The 22,400-nt window shown below is 47.1% G+C and overlaps 2 protein-coding genes across 4 annotated transcripts; both read left to right on the forward strand.

Moving 5' to 3' along the window:
* Positions 1-5,993: 5,993 nt before the first annotated feature.
* Positions 5,994-16,930, forward strand: LOC138065160 (RNA-binding protein with serine-rich domain 1). 3 transcript variants are annotated; one of them, XM_068929349.1, is made up of 8 exons: positions 5,994-6,173; positions 9,345-9,536; positions 9,893-10,048; positions 10,365-10,556; positions 11,794-11,896; positions 13,862-14,015; positions 14,487-14,628; positions 15,768-16,930. In XM_068929349.1, the coding sequence occupies exons 2-8, from the start codon at positions 9,466-9,468 to the stop codon at positions 15,871-15,873; spliced, it is 924 nt and encodes a 307-aa protein (XP_068785450.1). In that variant the 5' UTR covers positions 5,994-6,173; positions 9,345-9,465; the 3' UTR covers positions 15,874-16,930. The 3 variants fall into 3 exon arrangements, with proteins under 3 accessions (XP_068785450.1, XP_068785453.1, XP_068785451.1); XM_068929350.1 differs by lacking the exon at positions 5,994-6,173 and adding an exon at positions 6,634-7,024; XM_068929352.1 differs by lacking the exon at positions 9,345-9,536 and having other exon boundaries at positions 6,053-6,173.
* A 308-nt stretch (positions 16,931-17,238) lies between these two features.
* LOC138065159 (telomere length regulation protein TEL2 homolog) lies at positions 17,239-22,370 on the forward strand. Its single transcript, XM_068929348.1, has 8 exons — positions 17,239-17,552; positions 18,142-18,419; positions 18,993-19,061; positions 19,616-19,763; positions 20,155-20,257; positions 20,632-20,700; positions 21,591-21,732; positions 21,820-22,370. The coding sequence occupies exons 1-8, from the start codon at positions 17,239-17,241 to the stop codon at positions 21,882-21,884; spliced, it is 1,188 nt and encodes a 395-aa protein (XP_068785449.1). The 3' UTR covers positions 21,885-22,370.
* Positions 22,371-22,400: the final 30 nt, after the last annotated feature.

Raw genomic sequence — 22,400 nt, forward strand, 5'->3', positions numbered from 1 at the left:
GAGAAGACAGCCCCCCGGCCTACCCAAACTAAAAAAGTTAGATCCTCAAATGGAAGAGACAAAACTGGCCAAGACCTTCTTAAAAATCCATCTTACATAATTAAGCATTACGCTCTTGGAAACTTATAAAGATAGCTGGCATGGTAAAACTACAGTTGTCTTCCCACTTGGATATTTCTCACTTGTGGCCTTAAATACAGGAAGTTTTTTGTGCCAATGGAGATTAGCTCAAAAAACATGGGTCAGCAGCAATGCCGTATCACATGCTCTGACAAATTCAGTGTGGCTGTGGTTCTGTGCCCGTATCTGATAAAGGTTAGATTTGTATTGAGGAATGATTTAGAGGGCACAAACCTGATCTTGGTAACTGTGGAACCACAGCCTGAAGGAACAAGAGGCTTTCACAGACTGCCTGAGCAACCTGGGTGAGAGGCACAGCTTGGATTTCATGTCCAGACTCAGAAATCCATCTCTGCCCTGGGCCTGAGCAAATTCTAATCAAGTTGAGCTTTAGTATTTATACCTGAACCATAAATACCAAGTATCTCACTGCCCTACCCTTGTACATTCAACAGTACTATTAGCCTCTCTTTAAAGCGTTTTGCACCTTTAAATCACTTCTGCTCTCCCAAGATACAGCCCTTCCAGTGGGGAGAATCGCAAAGACTAAACCACAGACATACTTTGGATTTCTAGTGTCTCAAGAAGAGACAAGGAAGTCACTGCAAAGAGTAATGTGTTATTTATCTTGGATTTCTAGTGTCTTTCACATGTCTGAAGAAGAGACAAAGAAATCACTGCAAAAAAGGTAATGTTATTGGTTCCTTGTAGTGAAATTGGGATTTTTGAGGAAGTGTAACATTCAACAGGCATAATCCTACAGCATCAGGGCATGCTTTGCAAGTGTGGCAGGAAAAAGAGAAAACATGCATCGTGGTGAATTTTTAGGCTAAGATCCTACAAAAACAAACTGCTGCATACAGCCTTGAAGTCTTAAGTCTGTCCATGACGTAGCTGCCAGCGTGCTTCAGCTTTCGAGAGAGAGAGCAGTCCAGAAGTTCAGAGACTACTGCTCAAAACTGAATTCATCTAGAAGCTCAGTTGCAGCTAAACTGATAAAATGTGCATCATTCCACAGACTAGACAGGAATCCCCCCCAATCCCCCTTTTCCTACTGTTCTAAATCTGTGTAACTACTTGACCATGCAGCCATAGAAAACTCAACCCTCTGCAGAGAAAACTGAGGCTATTATCACACATTAAGATGAAAAGTTTCCAAAGCCATTAGATGACAAATCCGCCATCCTGCAGTTCCTCCAGCAAAGCAACACAAACTGTTTTCTGTGAAGCCAGACACAAATCTAACCCCTCTTTAACACAGGTGCAGAAGGAATGACAGAGTGCACAGAGAGACAGACCAAAGCACCTACAGGGTGGGGAAAACATCAGCACCCAGATGTTGTAGGCCAAGCCAGCGCTCTACTGCCATCTGTACAAGCGCTCCACAACGCCCAGTCTACAGCACCTGGCCTCAACGCAATAAATGAACACCAATGGTTCAATGCTGCAATTGGCAGAATAATCCAGCGATCGCCTGGATCTTCTGGGGCTCAAGGAGAGCTGCCTGTAGCAACACCGACATGCCACAGCGACTACCCAACCCAAAGCTAATGACAAGGAGGGAAAACCAAAGTAGCAGTTTGGAAAACTAAGCAAGACAGTAGCACAAACAGGACAAGTGCTTCCAGCCTCAGGTGGCATTTAGAGACATTGACTAATTAATCCTAATTGCAATCCTCCTCTGCAAGCAGAGCTATTCACCTGCGGAGATGGCAGTAAATAGCAGTGTCCTCATTAGCAGGATGGAGGTGCAGGAATGAAGTGACACAGAGGTTAAACCCAAAATCCGCACTCCCAGAGCTCCCCTCTCTCCTCTCATGCTCATTCATCTATTGTGTCTTGGCTAGAGCAGTTTGGTGGCTGGCAGCTGGCATAAACTCAGCATCCAGCAGTCTATTTACACATACGCAACTTCTAAAGCGGGGTCTGCACTTCTGCTGGGAAATCGCGAGGTCGGTTTCTGAGTTTAAAAAGCAGCTGGAAGCCAGCGCATTAGATCAGGCACCGTGTTCCCAGCTCTCACCCCGAGTTTCAGCATGGCACCAAACCTCTGCGTCCCTGCTCAGGCGCATCGCCAGGCTGCGTGCCGAGCGGCAGCAGCCCACTCCATCCGGATCGGTGCCCCCATCAAGCACGGGACAGGGGCTCGGGGCCCCAGCGCAGTAACACAGGCCTCCTCACAACCCCTTCCCAGCGCTCACACACCACCCCCCCCCCGGTTAAAGTTTCTCTCTGTCCTTCCCGACCACGCTCCCAACACCCAAAGCAGCTTAAGGCACAGAAGCAAACAGGCAGAGCCTCCACGTACAGGGGACTAGAGATGACTGCCAGGATCCTTCCAGGCGAAGGCACCGACTCCCTGCAGCTGCTGCGTCCTTCAGCGGCCTGGGCGAGCAAGGGTCCCAACAGAGCCTAGCTCTGCAGCAGCCAACTTTTGAGAGGCTCCTGTTTGAAAAGCTCCTGCCCTCTTTGTTTGGTTGGGGCTGAGCCAGCAAGGGCTGCCGGGAAGGTCACCCAGGAGGAGGCTTATGTACTCGGAGGGGAGGAGCCCTCCTCTTAACTCTTTCAGGGCACCCTCAGTGCAGGAACAGCGAGGAGCCGTGTCACCTTTTCTGTCTCAGGGCACAGACCTGACACCTTTCCTGTCCTGGACCACAGCTCAGATGCGGCCTCCGCCCCCCTCCGTGTTAGAGGACGGAGGAGAAACCCTGCGGGAGGCAACAGTGCCCTTCCTGGAGGTCTCATCCCAACCTCAAAGCACCAGCTCCTCTCACAGGACCTGCGAGTTGGTTTAACTGTGAACTGTTCCCATTGCTCCTGCCACTGCTGCCCTGCGCTGGGCCTGAGCTGGCAGGATTGGGGCAGCAGTTCATGGCAGTGCCCTTTTCCTCCGAAAGGGGAGCGGATGCGCGCTTTAACATGTTCTCACCTCTGCTTGTGCCCCCAGGTGAGATGTTCAAATGTCTTTGCTTGGGTTTGACCTTACGGCTCAGTCACACAGACTTCTAGCAGCCACTAAAGGGAGATCAGGTCTCCTCACCTTCCTGCCCCCGGGGCTCCCACCACTTCCACTGCAGCTCTGCTGCTCACAATGCTTCAAGGAGCTGGTTTAAGGAGAAAGGGAGGGTCCAAGGGAGATGAAAACTTTAAACAACCTGCTCTAAGCTCAACAGCAGTAAGAAGAGAAGAGCAGGAACAAGTCTGGTTGCACATCCTATCCACCAGGAGCTTCCAACTGCCAGCCAGTACTGCCTCCAATCCTCCTGCCCAAGGAAGCACTGCCTCTCCCATGGCAAGCCTATGCTAAGTGAATGAAGAATATGCAGCAGGGAATGCTGTCCCTTTCTGAATTCAAGGGCAACTACGGTAGGAAATTGGCTGCATTTTGTTCCTCACATGCTTCGCTCCACCCTAGCACTTTGGTTGGCAGCTAGACTGGGACGACAGCACTCGTGGACTGTCATTAAACAGTAGAACTTGCTCAAATCTGTAAGATCTGCAGGTAAGATGAGCTGAGACTTCTGGCTTATTTTGGCAAGGCCACGTCGTCTCTTTAGTCAATATTTCCATCTACAGAACGGAGAAAGGGATACTTGCCACCTTTCATAGAGCAGTTTTTGAGATTTGCAGCTAAAACATGGTATAGAAGAGCTCAGCCCTATCACATCCTGTTCTCCAGCAGAAGCTGAAGCTGTTTTCTAATGACGCATTCATTAAGTATTTCTTCACTCCGTGGTTAGTCTACGCATAGTCAGAAATGGTTATCACAAAAATGGGCTGAAGATTTTAATAAAGCACCACACGTGATTCAAGAATAAAAGCTGCAGTACTTAAACTATTTGGAGAAAATTTCATGCGTAACTGGAGTTAGTTGGAAGAAAGGAGGGAACAACAACCATGCTGGGTCAGCCTGGATGTGCTTCTGGGTCAGTATCCTGTCTCCAGCAGGCTGACTAGCAGATGTCAAGGCAGGAATATAAGACCAGTGCAAGCACATAGCAATATTCGCCAAAATAAGCTCCCTAAGGTGCAGATGAAGCTCATGATGGTATTCTACCACTAGTTCTCAACAGATTTGTCATTCAGGATTTAGCCTAGTTTCTCTTTGAACGCATGTAAACTTTTAGCGGGCTACAAAATCCTGTGATCAGAAATTCTGCCCTTTAACAAGATGCTGTGTGAAGAATGACCTCCAGTTTGTTCTGAACCTGCCTGTGGCTAGTTTCACGTAGTACCTGCTTGTTTTGACCGCAGAAGAGACAACCAGTTCCCTTTGACACTCATGATCTTACAGACATCTACCGTACTTCCACTTACATTCTGCAAGAGATGTAAATGGGGTAGTTTATTACCCTGGATTCAAGGGAGAGAGCTGCATTCCTTTCACAGAGGAACACGAGGACTCAGATCTTGGGTGTTTAACAAAAATGCCCATGGTCATGCTTCAGCTAATGCACCTACTTTCCTCAGAGAGTTTTGTCTAATTTAAGGCAATGCAACAGAAATGGAATCACAGTGCATTTCTCCTGACTGTGTTCCTTTGAAGTCAGACGCCAGGCAGGCAGTACAGCCGGAAGGCAACGTGACAAAGTCAGAAGATCAGTTAGAGGAATTAACTTTTTGTCTCTTCCAGGTGGAAGAGACAAATTTCCTTCTAAGTACACAACACACATGTTGGCAGAAAAGAGGAAAAAAACGCTGCTCCCACATAAATCTTTGGATCTATGAAATGCCACCAGATGGTGCTCCATCTTAAGTCTTTCATTCTTCTCTTCACATTTTTCTTATTCTGCAAGTCAAATGGCAGATGAGTACCCTCTCAGTTAGTAAGTCTTATACATCGTTATATATTGCTTTCTGTTCCCCATCCACTGAGCAAGTCTATTACAACCTTAAATTAGAGACTTGTGCACTGTGATTCGGCAACCTTGACGGGCAGATGACAGGCCCAGCATCTATAAGTGAAGGCCTATAGATGCTACAGCTTACTGGACTGTCACCTATAGAAAACCAAGAGTCAAAAAACTAGCTTTTTTATTAAGCAGGATGAGGTTTGTAGAAAGAAGTAACATCTATTACACCAACAAGCATAGCTGCAAAAACCGGACAACAAAGCCAAGGACAAATGGCGAACAGTTGCTCAGACTTCTGCCAGGTTGTATCAGTTTGACATCCCTGAAAGAAAAGGGAGAAGTACCCACAGAGCAGAGGGGAGAGTGAGAGAGAAATACTTATATCATAGGGGAACTTTGGTTGGTCCTTTAAAAGAGACTGCACTTTTCTGCCCGCAAAACTTGTCCTGTTGATACCCTTTGACCAGCATGGCTACACCCAGTTCGCACTGGAGCTGTCTGAAGAGCCCCTGACGATTTCTCTCCCTCTGCAGTACCGTACTGTCACTTTTCTCCCTTTCTAGCACCGGACTGTTAGTTTTCTTCCTTTCTAGCTCACGTTGTCAGCCACAGCACCTGGCCTGTCGGGCTTCCTTGCCCCTCAGGGAACGTCCTCCTTCCCCGATCCCTTGGGGCTCTCGCCTTTGCTCCCTCCTCGCCATGTTCTTGCTAGTGCCCAGGTACGCTCTCCCGACCCACAATCTTTTCATAAGTAGCTCATCCACTTGTGAGAGAGAGGAGGGCAACGAGCCAGGCAGCCTGAGCAACGCTTTACGCGGGCTGAAACGCCACGGCCTCCCCCGCCAGTGTTCACAGCTCCGGGGTTTCTTTGCCAAACTCCTGGGAAAGCTCCCCGAGAGGGGAAGGGGCCGTCCAGAGCTTCCGGGTCCCTCCATCCCCCACAGTCACGCTCATGCTTTGTGGCTGTGGCGGCCCCGGCCCCCGGCCCCCGGCCCCCGGCCCCCGGCCCCCGGCCGCGGCACGCCCGGCGGCCCGCAGCCTCCTGCCCCTTTAAGCGCGCCTGCCCGCTCGCACCGCCTCCCCTGCCCGCGGCGGCGCGTGACGCCATCGGCGCGCGCCGCGCGGCGCCCTTCCCGCCTGCCGTGCGTGCATCGCGCGCGACGGGGCCGGGGAGCGGCGGCTGAGGCGGGCGCCGAGGATGTAAGTGGGGCAGGGGCGGCGGCGGCGGGGCGCGGCGGATCGGCGGCCATCCGGCCCGGCCGGGGCGCGGCCCGGCCCCGCCGCGCTTCGGGGGCGCCGAGAGGAGCGGGCCGGAGCCGCCGAGGAGGATATGGCGGGGCGAGGGGCAGGGATGGAGCCGCAGCGCCGCGGCCTAACTCGCCCGGGGGCGGGGAGGGAGCGAGCCCGGGGCGGGAAGGGGCCGGGCCGGGCGGGGCCGGGCCTGGGCCTGGGCCTGGGCCTGGGCCTGGGGGGGGCCGGGGCCGGGGCCCCGGAGCTGCCCGCGCTGGGGCGGCGGGCGGAGCGCTGTGCGGGCCGGGGGCGGGCGGGCCGGCAGGGCCGGGCCTGGCGGAAGCGGCGGGCGGCGCGGGCCCCGGGGTGCGGGCTCTGCCTCTGAACCGACTCTGTGCTTGGTCTGTGCTTTTCTCTCCCTGTTCCTCAGCCTGCGCCCTGGCTTCGCTCGTAGTATGGCAACACGTACGGTGCGGTCAGCAGCGACAAGCCCTCGGTCTGCCCGGCGCCGTAACGTACCCCATGGTGTGCGAACCGGGACGTGGAGCTGGCTGCCCCTGCGCTCCTCCGGCCTCACTCGCTGTAGTTAGCTTGGGCGAGTGGCCGTAACTTTGCAAAGAACTGCCAAGCGTTGAACCCTCTCCTCACATGAGGAAACCTTTTCCCCATTTTGCAAATGAGGATCTGAAGCAAATGGCCATTAAGAGACTTGCCTGTGGTGGTGCAGGAAGTCTGGGGGAGAGTTGAGTTTGCTTCCTTTGCTACAGAATTGCAGCTCTCTAAGAGTGCAGGTCTCTGCAAACCAACTCTAAAGCAGAGAGGTGTGTGTGAAATGAATGTATGGTCTGTGTAGCTTGCACTCAGGCTTTTTGTTTTGGGGTGGGTGCTGCAAAAACATTAGCTTGTTAGGAAGTAAGGGTTTTCTTATCTCGGGAAAGAAGCGTGTTGCTTACAAATGCTATCTCTTCTTATACACCCTTGTGTGTAGACATTATTTTATTATTTTCACACAGAGGTGTCACCTGGTGAATGTCTGAACACATGCGAGTGAAAGTGCCTAGAGGCTGGCTGTCTTAGACTGAGATTTCCAACTGAAGTAGGTTAGGCAAGTAGCATTCTTGAGAAAGGTGCATACGTGTTGGTGGAGGGCAAACACCTGTTAGTTTGGAGGCTGTAAATGCTTAAATGCTGCATATACCATCATATAAAGGTTCAGTCAAAGTATGAGCATCACATGGCTAATTTGTCTGGTACGTGCCTATTCAGAGAAAAGCGCTGAGGAGTGATGCCAGAGTAGTAGTGTTTAACGGTAGCCTTTCCTGCTGCTCCAGTAGCAAGATGGATGTCAGCAAAGCATGCAATACTCCTCATCTGTGCTCTCTCTCTTTGCCCCTTCCAGTAAGGGTGAAACTGGAGGCAGCTATCAAAGGATAATAGGTAGTTTTGCATGTTTTAGCCAATAGCCAAGGAAATAAGAGAAGTTGGCTTGTAGGAAGAAATAATACTAGCCTGGCTGTGGTGTATTTAGGAGAAGGAAGGTGGGAAAGCAAAATGGTCGAGCTTTTTGGTCCTATGAGTCCAGAAACTTGTCTGTTCTTTTCTTCCAAGCGAGTCAGTTGGTCTGATGCAGTGGTTTTCGATTCTTGAACAATGGCCCGTTCACACTTTGCACTAGTGGCACAGAGCTGTTTAGAAATGTCTGTACAGCTTCATGGCATACGCAGGCTTGCTTTTGTTAGTCACCTTTGCAGCACCTGTCAAATAGCCCAGGGACTGCTTTGTGAAAACTATTGATTTTAGAAGATATTTCCTCTCTGTGAGCCCTGCCAGTTTCATGTTTGTGTTGTGTTTTTTCTGCTCTTCCTGTGAAAAGACACTGGTGTGTCTTGACGTCTGCAAGCTGCAGAGAGCTGGACTTGGGAACACTGATTTGTGTTGCTTTGGAACTTTTAAGGAAACGTCTTTGGTGTTAAGGAAAAACTGTGAAGCTGAAATCAGGAAAGCTGAGTCAGAAATGTCTCTTCCCAAAGCAAATATGACTGTAGTTTAAGGAATTACAGTAGTGATTAGCGAAGTCAGAAACCAGAAGCAGAGAAGCAACAAGACTGTTGTGTACTGTAAGCTGGAGAGTTTTTCTTATCTTAATGAATTTTGCCTGTGATGCATGTACCTTTTTGGAGATGCTTCCAACCTCATGCCATGCTGTGAATGTATTAAGCCACTTCTGATGAAGTTGGCAGTGCAGAGACGCTTGTTTCTACTCTTTCATTTCCTGAATGTTTCATTCATTGGTAGATAATAGGTGTTACACCAAATCAAACCCACCACATTCTTTTAGTGGCTATTAAATCATATGCTGGAGGCATCTTTGTAATTCAAATCTTAAGCAGTCCAGGTGGAATAGTCAAAATGTAAAAAGATGTTTAGGTATCATAATATATGTAATGGATACAGCCCTCTCATGGAAAATACCTGGAATTCAGTTAATGTCCAGTATTTCAGGATTAATTACTGGGATGTCCTTTTGCATCTAGAGTAAATAAGAAACTCATTGGGGCTAGATGAGATCAGAATTGGGCTTTTCTCTAAGAAATTAAAGCGGTCTGCTGTTGCAGCAGTGCAGCAACACTTTATTTTGTTCTTTCCAAGGCACACAGAGCTTTGCAAGTAGCTTGCTGACACTGAAAGCAGCCAGAATTGAGTGGGATATTTTGTTCTCAGTGACCCTTTCTTCTTGACGAATATATGCTATATATGGCACAAATTGACTTGGGAGATAACCAGTGATTACTCCTCTGAAGACAAGGCAGTTGTCAAGAGGCACGAGCTATATGTACATCTTTCGGAGAAGATGCTTGCCCTCTATCTGCCATTCTTTTTGGTTAGATAATGAGGATCCTTTATACTTCTATGAATGTCAAATGATAGTTTGAAACATATATACAAACTTTTGCATGAGACATGCATTGCCACTGTGAGCAGGCACAGAGCTTGGCTGTAATTACTGTGTAACAATGTGCAATCAAAGTACTCTGTAGAAGTTAGATGACCCTCAGTGTGCTGCCATTGTTGCAAAGTAGGTTTGTTGTTTTATGCCATTCTATTAATTTCTTGTTTCTAAACCTTTTATCTTGTCACTAGGCTGCTCTTTGGAGTATATTGCACTCGATTAGGGATCGGTTCTCAGAATCAAGGAGTTAGAAGTGATATTTGAGATAAGTGAGGCCCATTCGGTGCTGCTTTGGACGCCTCCGAAGGGGAAATGGAGTTATCAGGAATGAAAAAGAAGAGTTTGCTAGGACTCAAAGAAAATAATAAAAAATCCAACACTAGGTAATCATTCTGTCCGAATTTTCTAGGCCTAACAAAACTGGGGATGTTGCAGGGTACCAGGGCTCTCCCAGTGAGGGTGAGGAATTGGAAATGTACCACTTCCTGTGAGAATTTCTGTATACAAGCATTTCTGTATGCTACAGCTGTCTTTCTGAAAGCTGCTCTGTAATGTAAAATGTTTTCCTTTTTCTAAAAAGCCTGAACTTGCCTTATGCTTTACCTCTGCAGTTACGGTGATCTTGAGTAACAATTGACGTTCAGTGTGTTGTGTTGCTTTTCTGGGTTTTTTTTTTATTTGCTTGTTTGAGGGTTGTTTTTTTTTTTTAAAGTATGTCTTTTGCAATTTGTTCTTGAAGGGCTCCCTCACCAACCAAGCGCAAGGATAGGTCTGAAGACAAATCAAAGGACCGGTCCAAGGATAAAGGAGCCACCAAGGAATCAAGTGAGAAGGATCGTGGTCGGGACAAGACACGCAAAAGGCGCAGTGCTTCCAGTGGGAGCAGCAGTACCAGGTAGTTACTTTTTCTTTACTGCTTCTCAGTAATAGCGCAGGTAGTAGCACCTTACAGCATTTGTAGGAACTACCAACCTGATTTCTGGTACGTGTTCCCCATGTCATGGACTTATACAAAGCCTGCATCTTGTTAGTCACAGTGAAGTTTTTTTTTTCTAATTTAAGGGGTTTTATTTTTGTGAGGTATGAACTTCCTTTGGCTGAACTAATGAACCATGAGAGTCAGTAGTCATTGTTGTAATTCACAATTCCTTTCTCTGTAATCATCAGGAGAAGTTTTTTTTGGTATTCCACTCTTGCTTTTTCCCCAACAGATCCCGCTCCAGCTCAACTTCTAGTTCAGGGTCCAGTTCCAGCACTGGTTCAAGCAGTGGTTCTAGTTCTTCTTCTGCCTCAAGCCGATCTGGGAGCTCTAGCACCTCTCGCAGTTCCAGTTCCAGCAGCTCCTCTGGATCCCCGAGTCCATCTCGACGGAGACATGACAACAGGAGACGCTCCCGCTCCAAGTGAGTTTGATTTGTCTTCTGAGAATCAGCAAGTAGCAGTTTAATTTCCATGGAGAACACAAGATTGCAGTCAGAGCAGAAATTTCTCAGAAAACTCTCTGCTTTCTCAGTGACATAGAGATCTGAATTTTATTAGAATGGGGTACCCTTATGTTTACAGTTGAAACACATGCCCTGTAGGGAGGGAGATCAAAGTTGTTGTTTTTTAAGGGTGTTTGTTACCTATTGTATTTTGCATAGGCAATTTTAGTCAGCGTTTGACCACAAGTGTGAAGGTAAATGAGTGCTAGATGAGTGTAAAACACTGTGTGTACCCCATAAATTCCAGTCCCATAAATGTACCCCATAAATACCAAAAGAGAAGTTAGGGCTAAAATGATATGTGTGCATGTATGTATATGTGTGTGTGTATTTTTTCTATAGGTACGGAGGGGGGAAACGTAAGGAAGCATATTTTGTAAGGGTAGAAACCACACTATCTTAATATGCCCGTACAGTTTTTCCTTTGAATAATTCTGTGAATAAGGTGCTGAAGGTTGATTAAAATCTATTAAAGTGTTATAATCCATTGTGTTTTGAGTATATCCCTCATTTTATGGAGAGTAAAATTGGGAGGAAGCATAAATACAAATTTTTCTACATAGTGAATTTAAAAAAATCTTCTAGAATATAATTTTTTAAAACTGCAAAAAAAAAATGCAACATGCAGCTACTTAAATAGTTTCGTAGATGTGAGGTTTGTGGCCCTTTCTAATGAACAGAAAACACAGAAACACAAGTCATTGGATCTATACATTTCCTGGTTTTGTGCTTCTGTCTGCATTTTGCCTCTTTCATTGTCAAGGCAAAGGATGTTAGTAGTCTTTGTTGTTTCAATAAATGTAAAATTCTATGACTGTGGCCAACAACTTTGAAGAAATGTCCATTAAATTTCTCATTTGTTACCCTAATTGTGGTAAGGTTGAGAACTCGCAAAAACAAGGCACTCTAAAATTCTGAGAGGTTCTAAAGCAAAAACGGAAGAGAGAGGTGTGAGTCTTGATGTTTCCAAGTGGAAACTGCCCCTCCGTTACTTTGGAACATTTAACCTGTAACTTCTTTAAGGAAAAAGATGCCTTCCCCTCTGCTCCCCCCGCACCCCATGAGAAATGGTACTTTTTTTCATTATGTGATAGGGACTGGCTTCTAGTTTTTGTCTTGCATGTTCCTAGACAATATTTTGTGTTGTCAAAATCAGATCTAAGCCACCCAAGAGAGATGAGAAAGAGCGGAAGAGGCGGAGCCCCTCACCCAGACCTACAAAAGTGCATGTTGGAAGGCTCACCAGAAATGTGACCAAGGTAAACACGCAGTCCCCTGTAACATCAAGCTTCCATATCTTTGTGATGATGCCTCTGGGCAGGGGGGTGATTTTGAGGTTTGTTGTTGGGGGTGGGAGTTGTTTGTTTGTTTGTTTGTTTTTTCCTGTCTCTTTTGCATCCTCAAAACCTTTTTGTTGCTAGAGTGCTGTCAAGGTATTGATGTTGGAAATTCTTGCTTTGTCACCAAATAGGTGATTGAGGGACATTTTGGTAGTTTTAGTGAGTTGAACACAATGCAGGCTTGGGGGCTTGTGTAGTGCTAAAAGACCTGTCTACTTTGTCAATGTCACAGACCTAGTGTCTTGTGTTACTAGGAGGGAGAGGGAGGCTGTCTGAGTAGCGTAACAGCAGAAATGAGCAGGCAGTGAGGTGGTTTGAAAACTGGCTGAACGGCAGAGCTCGGAGGGTTGTGATCAGCGGTGCAAAGTCTAGTTGGAAGCCTGTAGCTAGCCATTTGCGCCAGGAGTCAATACTGAGTCCAGTCCTGTTCAGCTTATTCATCAGTGGCCTAGACTGAAGGGACAGAGTGTACCCTCAGCAAGTTTGTTGATGATACAAAACTGAGGGGAGAGGCTGATTCGCCAGAGTGTGCCATTGAAGGGAACCTTGACAGACTGGAAATATGGGCAGAGAGGAACCTCATCAAGTTCAACAAAGGCAAGTGCAGAATCTTGCTCTTGAAGACAAATAACCCCGTGCCCCAGAACAGGCTGGGGGCTGACCTGCTGGAAAGCAGCTCTGCGGAGAAGGATCTGGGGGTCCTAGTGGACAACCAGTTGACCATGAGCCAGCAGTGGGCCCTTGGGGCAAAGGCGACCAGCAGTATCCTGGGCTGCATTAGGCAGAGCATTACCAGCAGGTGGAGGGAGGTGATCCTTCCCCTCTGCTCAGCCCTGACGAGGCCACACCTGGAGCGCTGTGTCCAGGTCTGGGCTCCCCGGTATGAGAGAGACCTGGAGCTGCTGGAGCAGATGCAGCAAACGGCTACTGAGATGATGAAGGGACTGGAGCATTTCTCCTGTGAGGAAAGGCGGAGAGAGCAGGGCCGGTTCAGCCTGGAGAAGAGAAGGCTCAGGGGAATCTTATCAGTGTGTATAAATATCTGAAGGGAGGGTGTAAAGAAGATGGAGCCAGACCCTTTTCAGGGGTGCCCAGTGACAGGACGAGAGGCAACAGGCACAGACTGAAACACAGGAAGATCCATCTGAATAAAAGAAAAAACTTTTTTCCTGTGAGGGTGCCTGAGCACTGGCACAGGTTGCCCAGAGAGGTTGTGGAGTCTCTCCATCCTTGGAGCTATTCAAAAGCCGTCTGGACAGGCTCCTGGGCAACCTGCCTTAGATGACCCTGCTTGAGGAGAAGGGGTAGGGCTAGATGGTCTTTAAAGGTCCCTTCCAGTTTAAACCTTTCTGTGATATGACCTTGGAGGACATTAAGGACATCTGGAGGTCTTGATAATGGATCTGAAGAGAGCTGGGCTGACTTGAATTTCCTGGAATGTAGTTTAAAGCTCTTCACAGAAGGAAAAAGGTTTAGGGTGCTAAAAAATTAATGATTTTTTTTATTTAGTATTGAGAAAATGCATCTTTAACAATTAGTATTTGACTGAAGGCATAAATAATCTTTTGAAGTCCCTAAGAGGCTATTGATTTTTACACTTAGTAGGTTCTCTGTAGCCTGGAGGGTTTGGCCTGTTTTGACATACAAGCAGTAATGCCGTTAGACCTTAAGGTTTTCTAAAACTGAATAGACAGCAACAGAGAAAGCAGCAGTAATCCGGATTCCTGTCTGCATCTAGCCAATGAAATACATCTATCCCTGATGGTGGCATTGATTTAAGGTTAATTTTGTGCTGCGTACAGCTTGAATTTAGTGTTCCCTGCCAGCCAGACCTGGTCAGGGAAGTGTGGTGTATGTCCTTAAGACTTGCTCTTTCTCCTGCAGGATCACATCATGGAAATTTTTTCCACTTATGGAAAGATAAAAATGATTGACATGCCAGTCGACAGACTAAATCCACATCTCTCTAAAGGTTATGCCTATGTGGAGTTTGAGAATCCTGATGATGCTGAGAAAGCCCTGAAACACATGGATGGGGGTAGGTATCACATACTGCAAAGAGGCTGGAGGCTTTTTAAACTTTGGAACTCATGGGGTTGATCTGAAAATGGGTTAGCGGGGAAGACTTTGGGTAACTAATCTCCTTAAATACTGTCTTTCAGCCCAAATGGCCTTATCTTCTGTGTGGTTTGGGACAGATCCATTAAATGACAGGAATATTAAAACTGAGTTTTCTGAAAACAAACAGTGACAAAGTTTTCCTAATCTCTGTAAAAATCCTTCCTGAATAACATGTGAACTGCAGTTTGGGATGTTAGGTTTTTAGGAAGTCAGGTATATAAGTGGACTTTGTCAACACGACTCTTGAATTGGTGGTAGAAACAGGAGTGTAGGCTGATTCGTACTTCATTTGCTTGTGACAAAGCAGTGAATTGCATTGGAAGTGGTGTGTGTAGATGTTAGTGATGGAAAGTATTATCTCTTCCTATATCTGTGATTCCCTAAACAGGTCAAATTGATGGTCAGGAGATCACTGCCACAGCTGTTCTGGCACCGCGGCCTAGACCACCTCCCAGACGTTTTAGCCCACCCAGGAGGATGCTGCCACCACCACCAATGTGGCGTAGGTCACCCCCTCGCATGAGGAGAAGGTGAGACCTGTGACAATTCATGTTTCCTTCTCAGTATAACAACATGTCGCCTCTGAAAGACTCAGCTAGGGAACAATCCCTGGAGTCCCTTCTGCATAAGGCCTCAAGGTGATGTCGGAATGGACTTCTGGCTGGCAGAATGCTTTTTGGCAGCATGCTCCTGCTTTCTTTCCTAAAGCCTTTGCACCTCTCTCCCTTGTTTGTATGATGGGCACATGACCAAAATGCAGCCTTCCTCCGTCAGGCGAGTGGAGTACACCCGCCCCAGAATGTGACCTGACATGCATGTATGTGTCTGTCATACGACTCAAGGCTGCCTGAACACGCTCAGATAATGATTACAGTCTTAGAGGCTTCCTGGCATCTAGTTGGGCTTCTCTGTCTTGGAAATCTGTTCTTGTCACTATTAAAAACAATAGCCCGTGGTGATTGCTGAAGAGCTTATGAGCTGGAAGCCCCTTCTGTGTGAAAATGAGAACTAGTTAACATGGCGCAAGCTCTACGACCTATTTGTCCTCTGAAACTTTTTTTTTAACTGAGGTATGGCAAATGCTAGCTTTGGTGGTTTCCTCCTTGTTTACTTGCTTCCCTAATCTTGGCCCTGGGTTAACTTTTATTATCCTGGGAAGCTCTCTTGATAATTCTGTTGCTGGAACCTGGGTGTCATACTGGTGGCTGTGCAATTTGATTGCGGTACTGAAGAGCTTGAAGCCTGACTGTTTCCTTAGAGTTAAGACTTGAGAAGTGTCCCCTTAGTTTGAAAGGGCTTACATAAATCCTTTCCCTGACTCTCATTGTACTTTGACTTCAGGAGTCAAAATTATCCTTTCAGATGAGGGAGACTCTGATGTAGAATGAACTGGAGTTTGTTCTTTTGCTTGAGCTAGAAGACAAGGTTCTTGTCTGTTCTTTGGACATGAAAGATTCTTTCAACTTTCTGAAGTGTAGAGAGGGTTGCCAGAACATTCCTGCTGTGTAGTGAAGGTTTGGATTGCCTTTCTCCTCGCTAGATTTGGCTATATTTACTGAAACTCTTTTACAGAACTTTTCTTTTGAAAAGATGGTAGATCGGCTGACAGATTACTGGAACCTGTTACCCTTGTCTCCTGACAAAAGCTTTTTCTTTCCTTCTCTGCCAGGTCCCGGTCTCCTAGGCGCAGATCCCCTGTTCGCCGGCGATCGAGATCCAGATCTCCTGGACGAAGGCGCCACCGCAGCCGCTCCAGCTCAAACTCTTCACGATAAAGCAAAAAGACTGGACAGCTTTTTATTTTTTAACTTAAATCCCATCAAACTAAATATTGTACCTTTTTTTATAATGGGTCTGGGTGAGGAGGAGTGAGAGGTAGATTCCTGGCAGTGAAGGCAACCTAAGAGGAGAGAGTGCAGTTCCTAGCCAATAGATAGCCTTTGCTGTGGGGCTTCTAGTTTCCTGGCATTTAATTGAAATTATTTAAAAATGGCTTTGATTTAAAGGCTGCAAATATGACATCTCTTCCAGATAAATGGGAGGAAAGATGCTATAGCCTCTCTCTCACCAGTCAGCAGGCTGCTGCTTGATTTCTAAATGCTTAGCTTGCTGTACAGACAAGCATGTGAATCTCGAATTATTTTGGAAGCCCTGTATAGTAAGAAAGGGAAGCGTTTCACCCGGTCTCTAGGTGTCAGCACAGGATCTTCAGAACAGCTGGAGTCCAGATTACAAAACCTGTCTTAGACTAAAATAGTGAATTGTCATTTGATTCCACTTCCCAAACAGATTAATTTCTGCATAGTGTTGAAGACTAAACTTCCGTCATAAATACACAAATTGAACAACCAGCAGAATCAACGGCTTCTGTCTAGCCAACTATTATACATGTTAGAAATGAAGCTGGAGATCTAAGAACTGGTTTGTAGCTGCCCCCTTAAATGATTCCTTTTGCCTTTCCTGAAGGGTTTTGGTTTAAAAATAAATAAATAAATAAAATCTCCTACCCCTCCGGTCCCCCAGCCTGTGAAATGGTGCAAGTGCTTCTGCTTTTACAAATCTGCTCAAGTTAGCAACTGAGTATCAGCCCCCCGGAAACTGCAAGGCAGAGAGGGAGGCCTGAGGCTGTGATGCTGTTTGGATTAAATAGGTTCACATTGGAAAAGGCAAAGAATTTACTGCCTGTTGTACAGTCAATACTATAAAGTTTGGGGGTTTTTTCTTTCCCTTTTTTTTTTTTTTTTGTATAACTTTGTAGCCTTTTGGGCCATGTTGTGTTTGTACTTGTGTAGGATGAGCGACCATTGAATAAAGCAGTAGGGTTGAGAATAACGAGCCTGCGTCGCTGCCTTCTCCTGCCCCTGCCCTTGTTTGCTCTGCCCGGCAGCAGAGCCGCCCGCTGCCTTTACCGGGGCTGTTTCGGCTAGGAGCGGCCCTGCGCCGGGGCGCGGGGCGCGGCGCGGCGGGCGGTGGCGGCCGCCGGCGGGCAGGCCGCGGCCCTCCCGGCCCTCCTGTCTCTTTAAAAGCGGGGCGGCGCGCGCCCCGAGCGTCACGCGCGCCGAGCCCGCAGATTCGCCGCGGCGCGGGGGCGGCTGGCGACGAATCGGCGGAGGCGCGTTGGGGCCGCGGGCTGCCCGGCCATGGCGGCGGAGGCGCCGGCCGTGCCGCGCGCCCTGCGCGAGGCCGCCGCGGCCCTCTCGGCCGGCGGCGACGTCGCGGCGGCGCTGAGCGCGCTGCAGGCCGCCCTGGAGGCCGCGGGGGGCGCGGCCGCCCTGGCGGAGCGGGAGCGGGCGCAGTTCGGCGCCTTCCTGCGGCGCCTCGTGGGGAGCCCGCGCCCGGGCGGGCTGGACTCGCTGCCGGCCGCGCAGCGGGAGGGCTTGTGGCGCAGCTGCTTCGTGGAGGCGCCGGCCGCGCCGGCCTTCGCGGCCCTGACGGAGGCCGTGGCGGCGCCGGGGTCAGTGCGGCCGCGCCGCGGGGGGCTGCGGGGCGGCCGCGGGTGTGCGCAGCACCGCGCGGGTAACGCTTCGGTCGGGCGCAGAAGCCAGCCTGAAAACTGCGGATAATCGTAGCGTAGCGACCCGAAAGAAGAGGCGTTGGATCTTCTGCCTTAGCGTTTGTCTCAAAGCTTGAAGGGAAGAGCCTCTGACACAGGCCGGAGACGCCTCCGCGCTCCGGCTGTGTTACAGAGGCGCGTAAATATGCTGGTGGCAGATGAAAACGAAGGGGTGGGAATCGGGAAGCTTCGCCCCTGATGCACGACCTTTTGTGGATCTCTTCATTTCGAAAACCTCTTTACAGCATTGGTGTTTCACAGAGACGTCATGAAACTGCGTTCAGTCGTGTGTAGCCTGAATTTAGTGAACAGACAAAACAGTGGCGATACAGAGATTAAATTCTCTTTAATTTTTAAATGCTGTATTGCTGTAGCAGCATTGAGCAGCAGTGTTGCTGTAGTGGTGAGATCACAGTCGCAATATGGTTGTGCGCACATCTTTTTATTGCTTAAAAAGGGTCTGTGACTTATTCGACTTATTTTTTTCCAGTCCTAGCTTTTGTCTGATAACAGTCGTTGAGGTGCTAGAGCAATTCCTGCAGAAGGGACGCCTTTCGGCTCTGATGTGGGAGGTCTGTCAGCAACAAGCGCAGGCTGGCTCGCCTGAGTTACAGGAGACCCTGCTCAGCAGGATTGTGTGTTTGCCTGATCACGTGAGCAATAAGCTGCAGGGGAAAAACCCACCGGTGTTCTTCCCGCAGAACTACTTTCCTCTGCTGGGCGATGCGATTATCCAGGTGCTGCAGAAGATCTCTGATTCTCTAAGAGGTAAGATTGCAGCAGGAGAGGCAGCTCTTCTGAGAGAGCATTTTGTGCATGGGCGTCCTCTGTTGGTGCTTGAAATACAGATAAGGAGGCCTCACGTTTATCCTTCAGGCTGAAGTTCGTTGTGCTTAAAAGCGTAAGATAGTAGGAATGAGGAAGATGGCCAATGCCATTTAAAATCCAGCTGAAAGCTGCAATCATACGAGCTGTTAAGTAGCCTCATTTATTGGCAAAGTTTTGTGGTTACTTGATCTGTGCTCAAACCGTTGTTGGAAAATTTAAACACCACCAAATGAATTAGGGGCTTTGTTACCATTATGTTACAGCAGGACTGAACTGCTTCAGTCTCCTGTTTCCCCCTGCGTATCGTGCTGGGCAGGATTTATCTGTGTTGCAGCGCCTGTGTTTTGTGCTTGAAGGCAGGTTATGGAGAGGGGAAGAGATTTTGCTTCAAGAGGAAAACTAATCTGGGTTTTCAGGCTTCAGTACTTGCAGAAGGGTACGCATCTACTTGTGAAGCTTGTTTGGAGCATGCTGGTAGTGGTCTTGCTGATTTTTGTATCTGTTTTGTCCCAGATGGCTTGGATTGCTCAATCACTTTTGTGTCTCATGTTCTGGGGAAGGTATGCGTTCATGGAAGACAGAGTGAGTGTTTTACAATATTATTTTGGGGAGAGGGAAAGTCTATTGTACTATATTAGTAAGGAAACATGAACGTGATAATGATCAACAGAAAAAGTGGCAGACTGGCCAGGCAATACTTTGGGTTTCTTGTGAATCAACCTGTAGATATTGGCCGCTCTTTGCTTTATGAGACTACTCAAGTATGTATCTGATTTGTGTCAGCGCATGTGAATGTGCTGTGCCCCTCTCAAAAGCTAAAGAGAGTGTTAGCCTTCTTTCTGCCCTGCCATTTTGGGTGTAACTATTAAACTCTTCTTCTAGTGCTTCTCATCCAGTGATCTGAAAGGATATTGTAAATACCAGCAAAAGTCACTGCCTGTACAAGTAGCCTTCAGTCTAGCTTTGCTTCTTAGGCCACAGGTTGGTTCTTCCCACAGGAACAATTCAGAGCTGCAAACTATTTATTGTATTTCTCCATCTGCAAAGAGCTTTAAATTTGCAGGCTGACCTTGAGTACAGTTGTACCAGCTCTGTCCACCTAGAGTATTTACCTCTCTCTCTCTCTTCCACTTCAGAAGAAATTCTGAGCGTTTTGGTGCCTCGCCTAACAGACCTCACCAAGTCAGACTGCATCTGGCAAAGGATATGCTGGCGATTGGTCGAATGCGTGCCAGACCGCTGGATGGAAGCAGTGGTCCTTGGTTTTGTTCAGAGAGCATCAGGGTAAGAATTCTGTTTTTCTCTCTGATCCAGAGCAAAGGCTGGAATTATTTCACGAATACTTTCAAAATCAGTTTCTGGAAGATGCTGGCCTATGTGTGTTTATGTAGGCTGTTTCTCACAGTGCCATTTCCGGAGAGACTCTAGAGCTAAAATAGCTTGATGGTTCCCCTGCAGGTAGAGCCTGCACCATTCCTTAAAGATCTGGATTCTGCAGGGAAAAAACAAGTGAAAGTGTTATTCACAATCGCTGACTGGCTTGTAATGTTTAGAGCTGTTTTAATAATCTTTAGCTTTTGACTTCCTCGCTGCTCACAGAATTGCGTATGGTTAGTGGCAGGATGACAGTAATTACACAAATTCCTAATGTTTTGCTGTTGACCTGTCTTGCTAGGGCAGATGTCTTGTCTAGATTGCTGGGGAACCTGGTTGTGAAAAACAAGAAAGCTCAGTTTGTGGTGACTCAGAAGCTGCTGCTCCTGCAGTATGGCTACACGGTGAGGACTCTGCATTGAGCGGTGATGTGGGAACACCTGTCTTTCCTAAAGTTTTGACGTGTTTTTCAGCTAAGCTCCAGCTCTCTGTTCAAAAGTAAAACTTACTCTTTGTTATGAAATTGTCCCTGAGTCTCTCAATCTCTCCACTTGTACCTGAGCTCTGTTGCTGTTCACTTGCATTCCTTTAGCTGAACATCCGTCTTTCCATTATTTTGCCTACAAAATATATGTGCTTCATTTTTTAATTTGCCTCATTTTCTGTCTCTGAATGTTATGATGCAGTCACTTGGAATGAGAATTTTAACATAGGAAAAATACACATTTGTCCTTGTGGCTGACAACTTTTAAAACAAGACCTGTGGTTTTCATTGCAGACTGGAGTGCTACAGAACATCCTCGGCTACTTATCCCTGGACAGCCTTCGACGTGCCTTATTGATCAAAGTAAGGTTTAGTAACGTTTTTGGTAAGAGATCTGATGGAAAAAATTATACTGTGTGAGAGTGTGTGTGTGTGTGTGTGTTGTAGAAGTTTGGTTCTTTTCTAGTTTAGCTCTGTTACTGTACGTGAGAGTGAGGAAAACCTCAACACGCTGAACAATGCAAGATAAATAGCTTGTGAGGTACACATTGAAGCCTTTCTGCACTGCTAGAATTCTTTTGTTTTATTGGCAAATTGTGTTCCGAGTAGCAGAACCAAAGAAGCCTGGATTCCTACAGAAGTCCTGTGTCCTCTGTTCTTCTTCTCAGCTTCCTCCCTCATCCGCTATGTGTGTGGCTGGACAGGTGGCAGCAAATGATGAAGCTGGTTCGGAGTTATGTGTGTGCTGAATGGCTGATGTTGCAGAATCTCTCTTATCTACATTTTCCTAAGTGGGGTTGCAGATCTTTTCCCTCTCCAAGTCAGCAGTGTAATGGAACTTCTAGGAACTTCTTATCCCTGGAAATCTCTACCCTTCTGTGGTGGTGGTGGGGTTTTTTTTTTTTTTTGTTTATGGCATTGATTACAGGTTCAGAATTTATCGTGAGTACTGGCAGCTGTGTAGACTTTGGCAACTGTATAGACTTTGAAGAGTGAGCTTAAAAAACATTATACAGAACTTTAGAGGAAGCTGGTATGGCGTTCTCAGTTGGCCAAACAGTATTATTCTGGGCCATGAAATACAAAGTTGGCTCCATTTGTAGGGAGAGTGTAATTACACCAAGACATACAAAGGCCAGAGTACCATCAGGATATGTATTGTGTTGAATGAATGTTTGCATATTCCTCCAGAAAAGAAACTGTTTATGTGTAGTAAAGACCAATTCTGAGCTAACTCGGATTTTGTGACTTAGGTGCTGCAAGAACTCTTGGAGACCTGGGGCAGCAGCAGTGCTGTGAAGCACTCTCCAGCTGAGCAGCAGCAATATATTAGCAAGGCCATTCTTATCTGCCTCTCCCACCTGAAGGACTCTGAAATAGAAAGCTGCAGACAAGGTGAGGTGGTGGAAGGAGCAGGGGGATAGATGTGTTTAAAAGAAAATCTGACTCTTAAGTAGAAAAACATCATGTCTTGATTTATAGATGAACAAAATCGTCCCGACTTCGTCTTGGCAAACAGGGTACTTGCTGGAAACCTTTTTCTTTAGTGCTGATATGAGGTAATTCCAAGTGCATATATTTAAATTATAAAATTGGAGAACCAAATCTTTGAACTAAGGCACTCTCACCTAAACAGTAGTTTAAGAAACCGTAACTTTGGACACAAGAAAAATAGGAATGACTCTGAGACACTGGTTAGAGGAATGATGCAATTTGCAATTTATAAGCTTGCTAGTGGAGCCTGAGTAAAGGTGTAAAGATGTGTTGTGTTTTTTTTTTTCTTTTTCCTTTTAAAAGTACACTGCGAATTATAAGCTATTTGATTAGACTCTGACTGTCCACATGCATTCCTATGTGTTGTTCTGCTCCCTCCAAGTGTGGTTACTCACTAGATGAGTAAAGTTAGTACTAGTTAGCAAAACTACAGAAGCTATTACTGACTGCAGGTAGTGTTCAAACTGTCGGTCCTATTGATCAGTAATTCCTTGCTGCAGCTTTATGCTCCTCTTTCCACGCATCTGTCTCACACTAGGATAGTGAGTTTTTATTGTCAAGGGCCACTT

This window comes from Struthio camelus, unplaced genomic scaffold, assembly GCF_040807025.1.
Source record: "Struthio camelus isolate bStrCam1 unplaced genomic scaffold, bStrCam1.hap1 HAP1_SCAFFOLD_304, whole genome shotgun sequence".
Classification (NCBI taxonomy): domain Eukaryota; kingdom Metazoa; phylum Chordata; class Aves; order Struthioniformes; family Struthionidae; genus Struthio; species Struthio camelus.

Coding starts and splice junctions, on each gene's coding strand:
- LOC138065160 (XM_068929349.1), top strand. CDS start 9,466: ATGGAGTTATCAGGAATGAAAAAGAAGAGTTTGCTAGGACTCAAAGAA. Junction 9,537..9,892: donor AATAAAAAATCCAACACTAG/GTAATCATTCTG, acceptor TTGTTCTTGAAG/GGCTCCCTCACCAACCAAGC. Junction 10,557..11,793: donor AGGAGACGCTCCCGCTCCAA/GTGAGTTTGATT, acceptor TGTCAAAATCAG/ATCTAAGCCACCCAAGAGAG.
- LOC138065159 (XM_068929348.1), top strand. CDS start 17,239: ATGGCGGCGGAGGCGCCGGCCGTGCCGCGCGCCCTGCGCGAGGCCGCC. Junction 19,764..20,154: donor TTTGTTCAGAGAGCATCAGG/GTAAGAATTCTG, acceptor CTGTCTTGCTAG/GGCAGATGTCTTGTCTAGAT. Junction 21,733..21,819: donor AATAGAAAGCTGCAGACAAG/GTGAGGTGGTGG, acceptor CTTGATTTATAG/ATGAACAAAATCGTCCCGAC.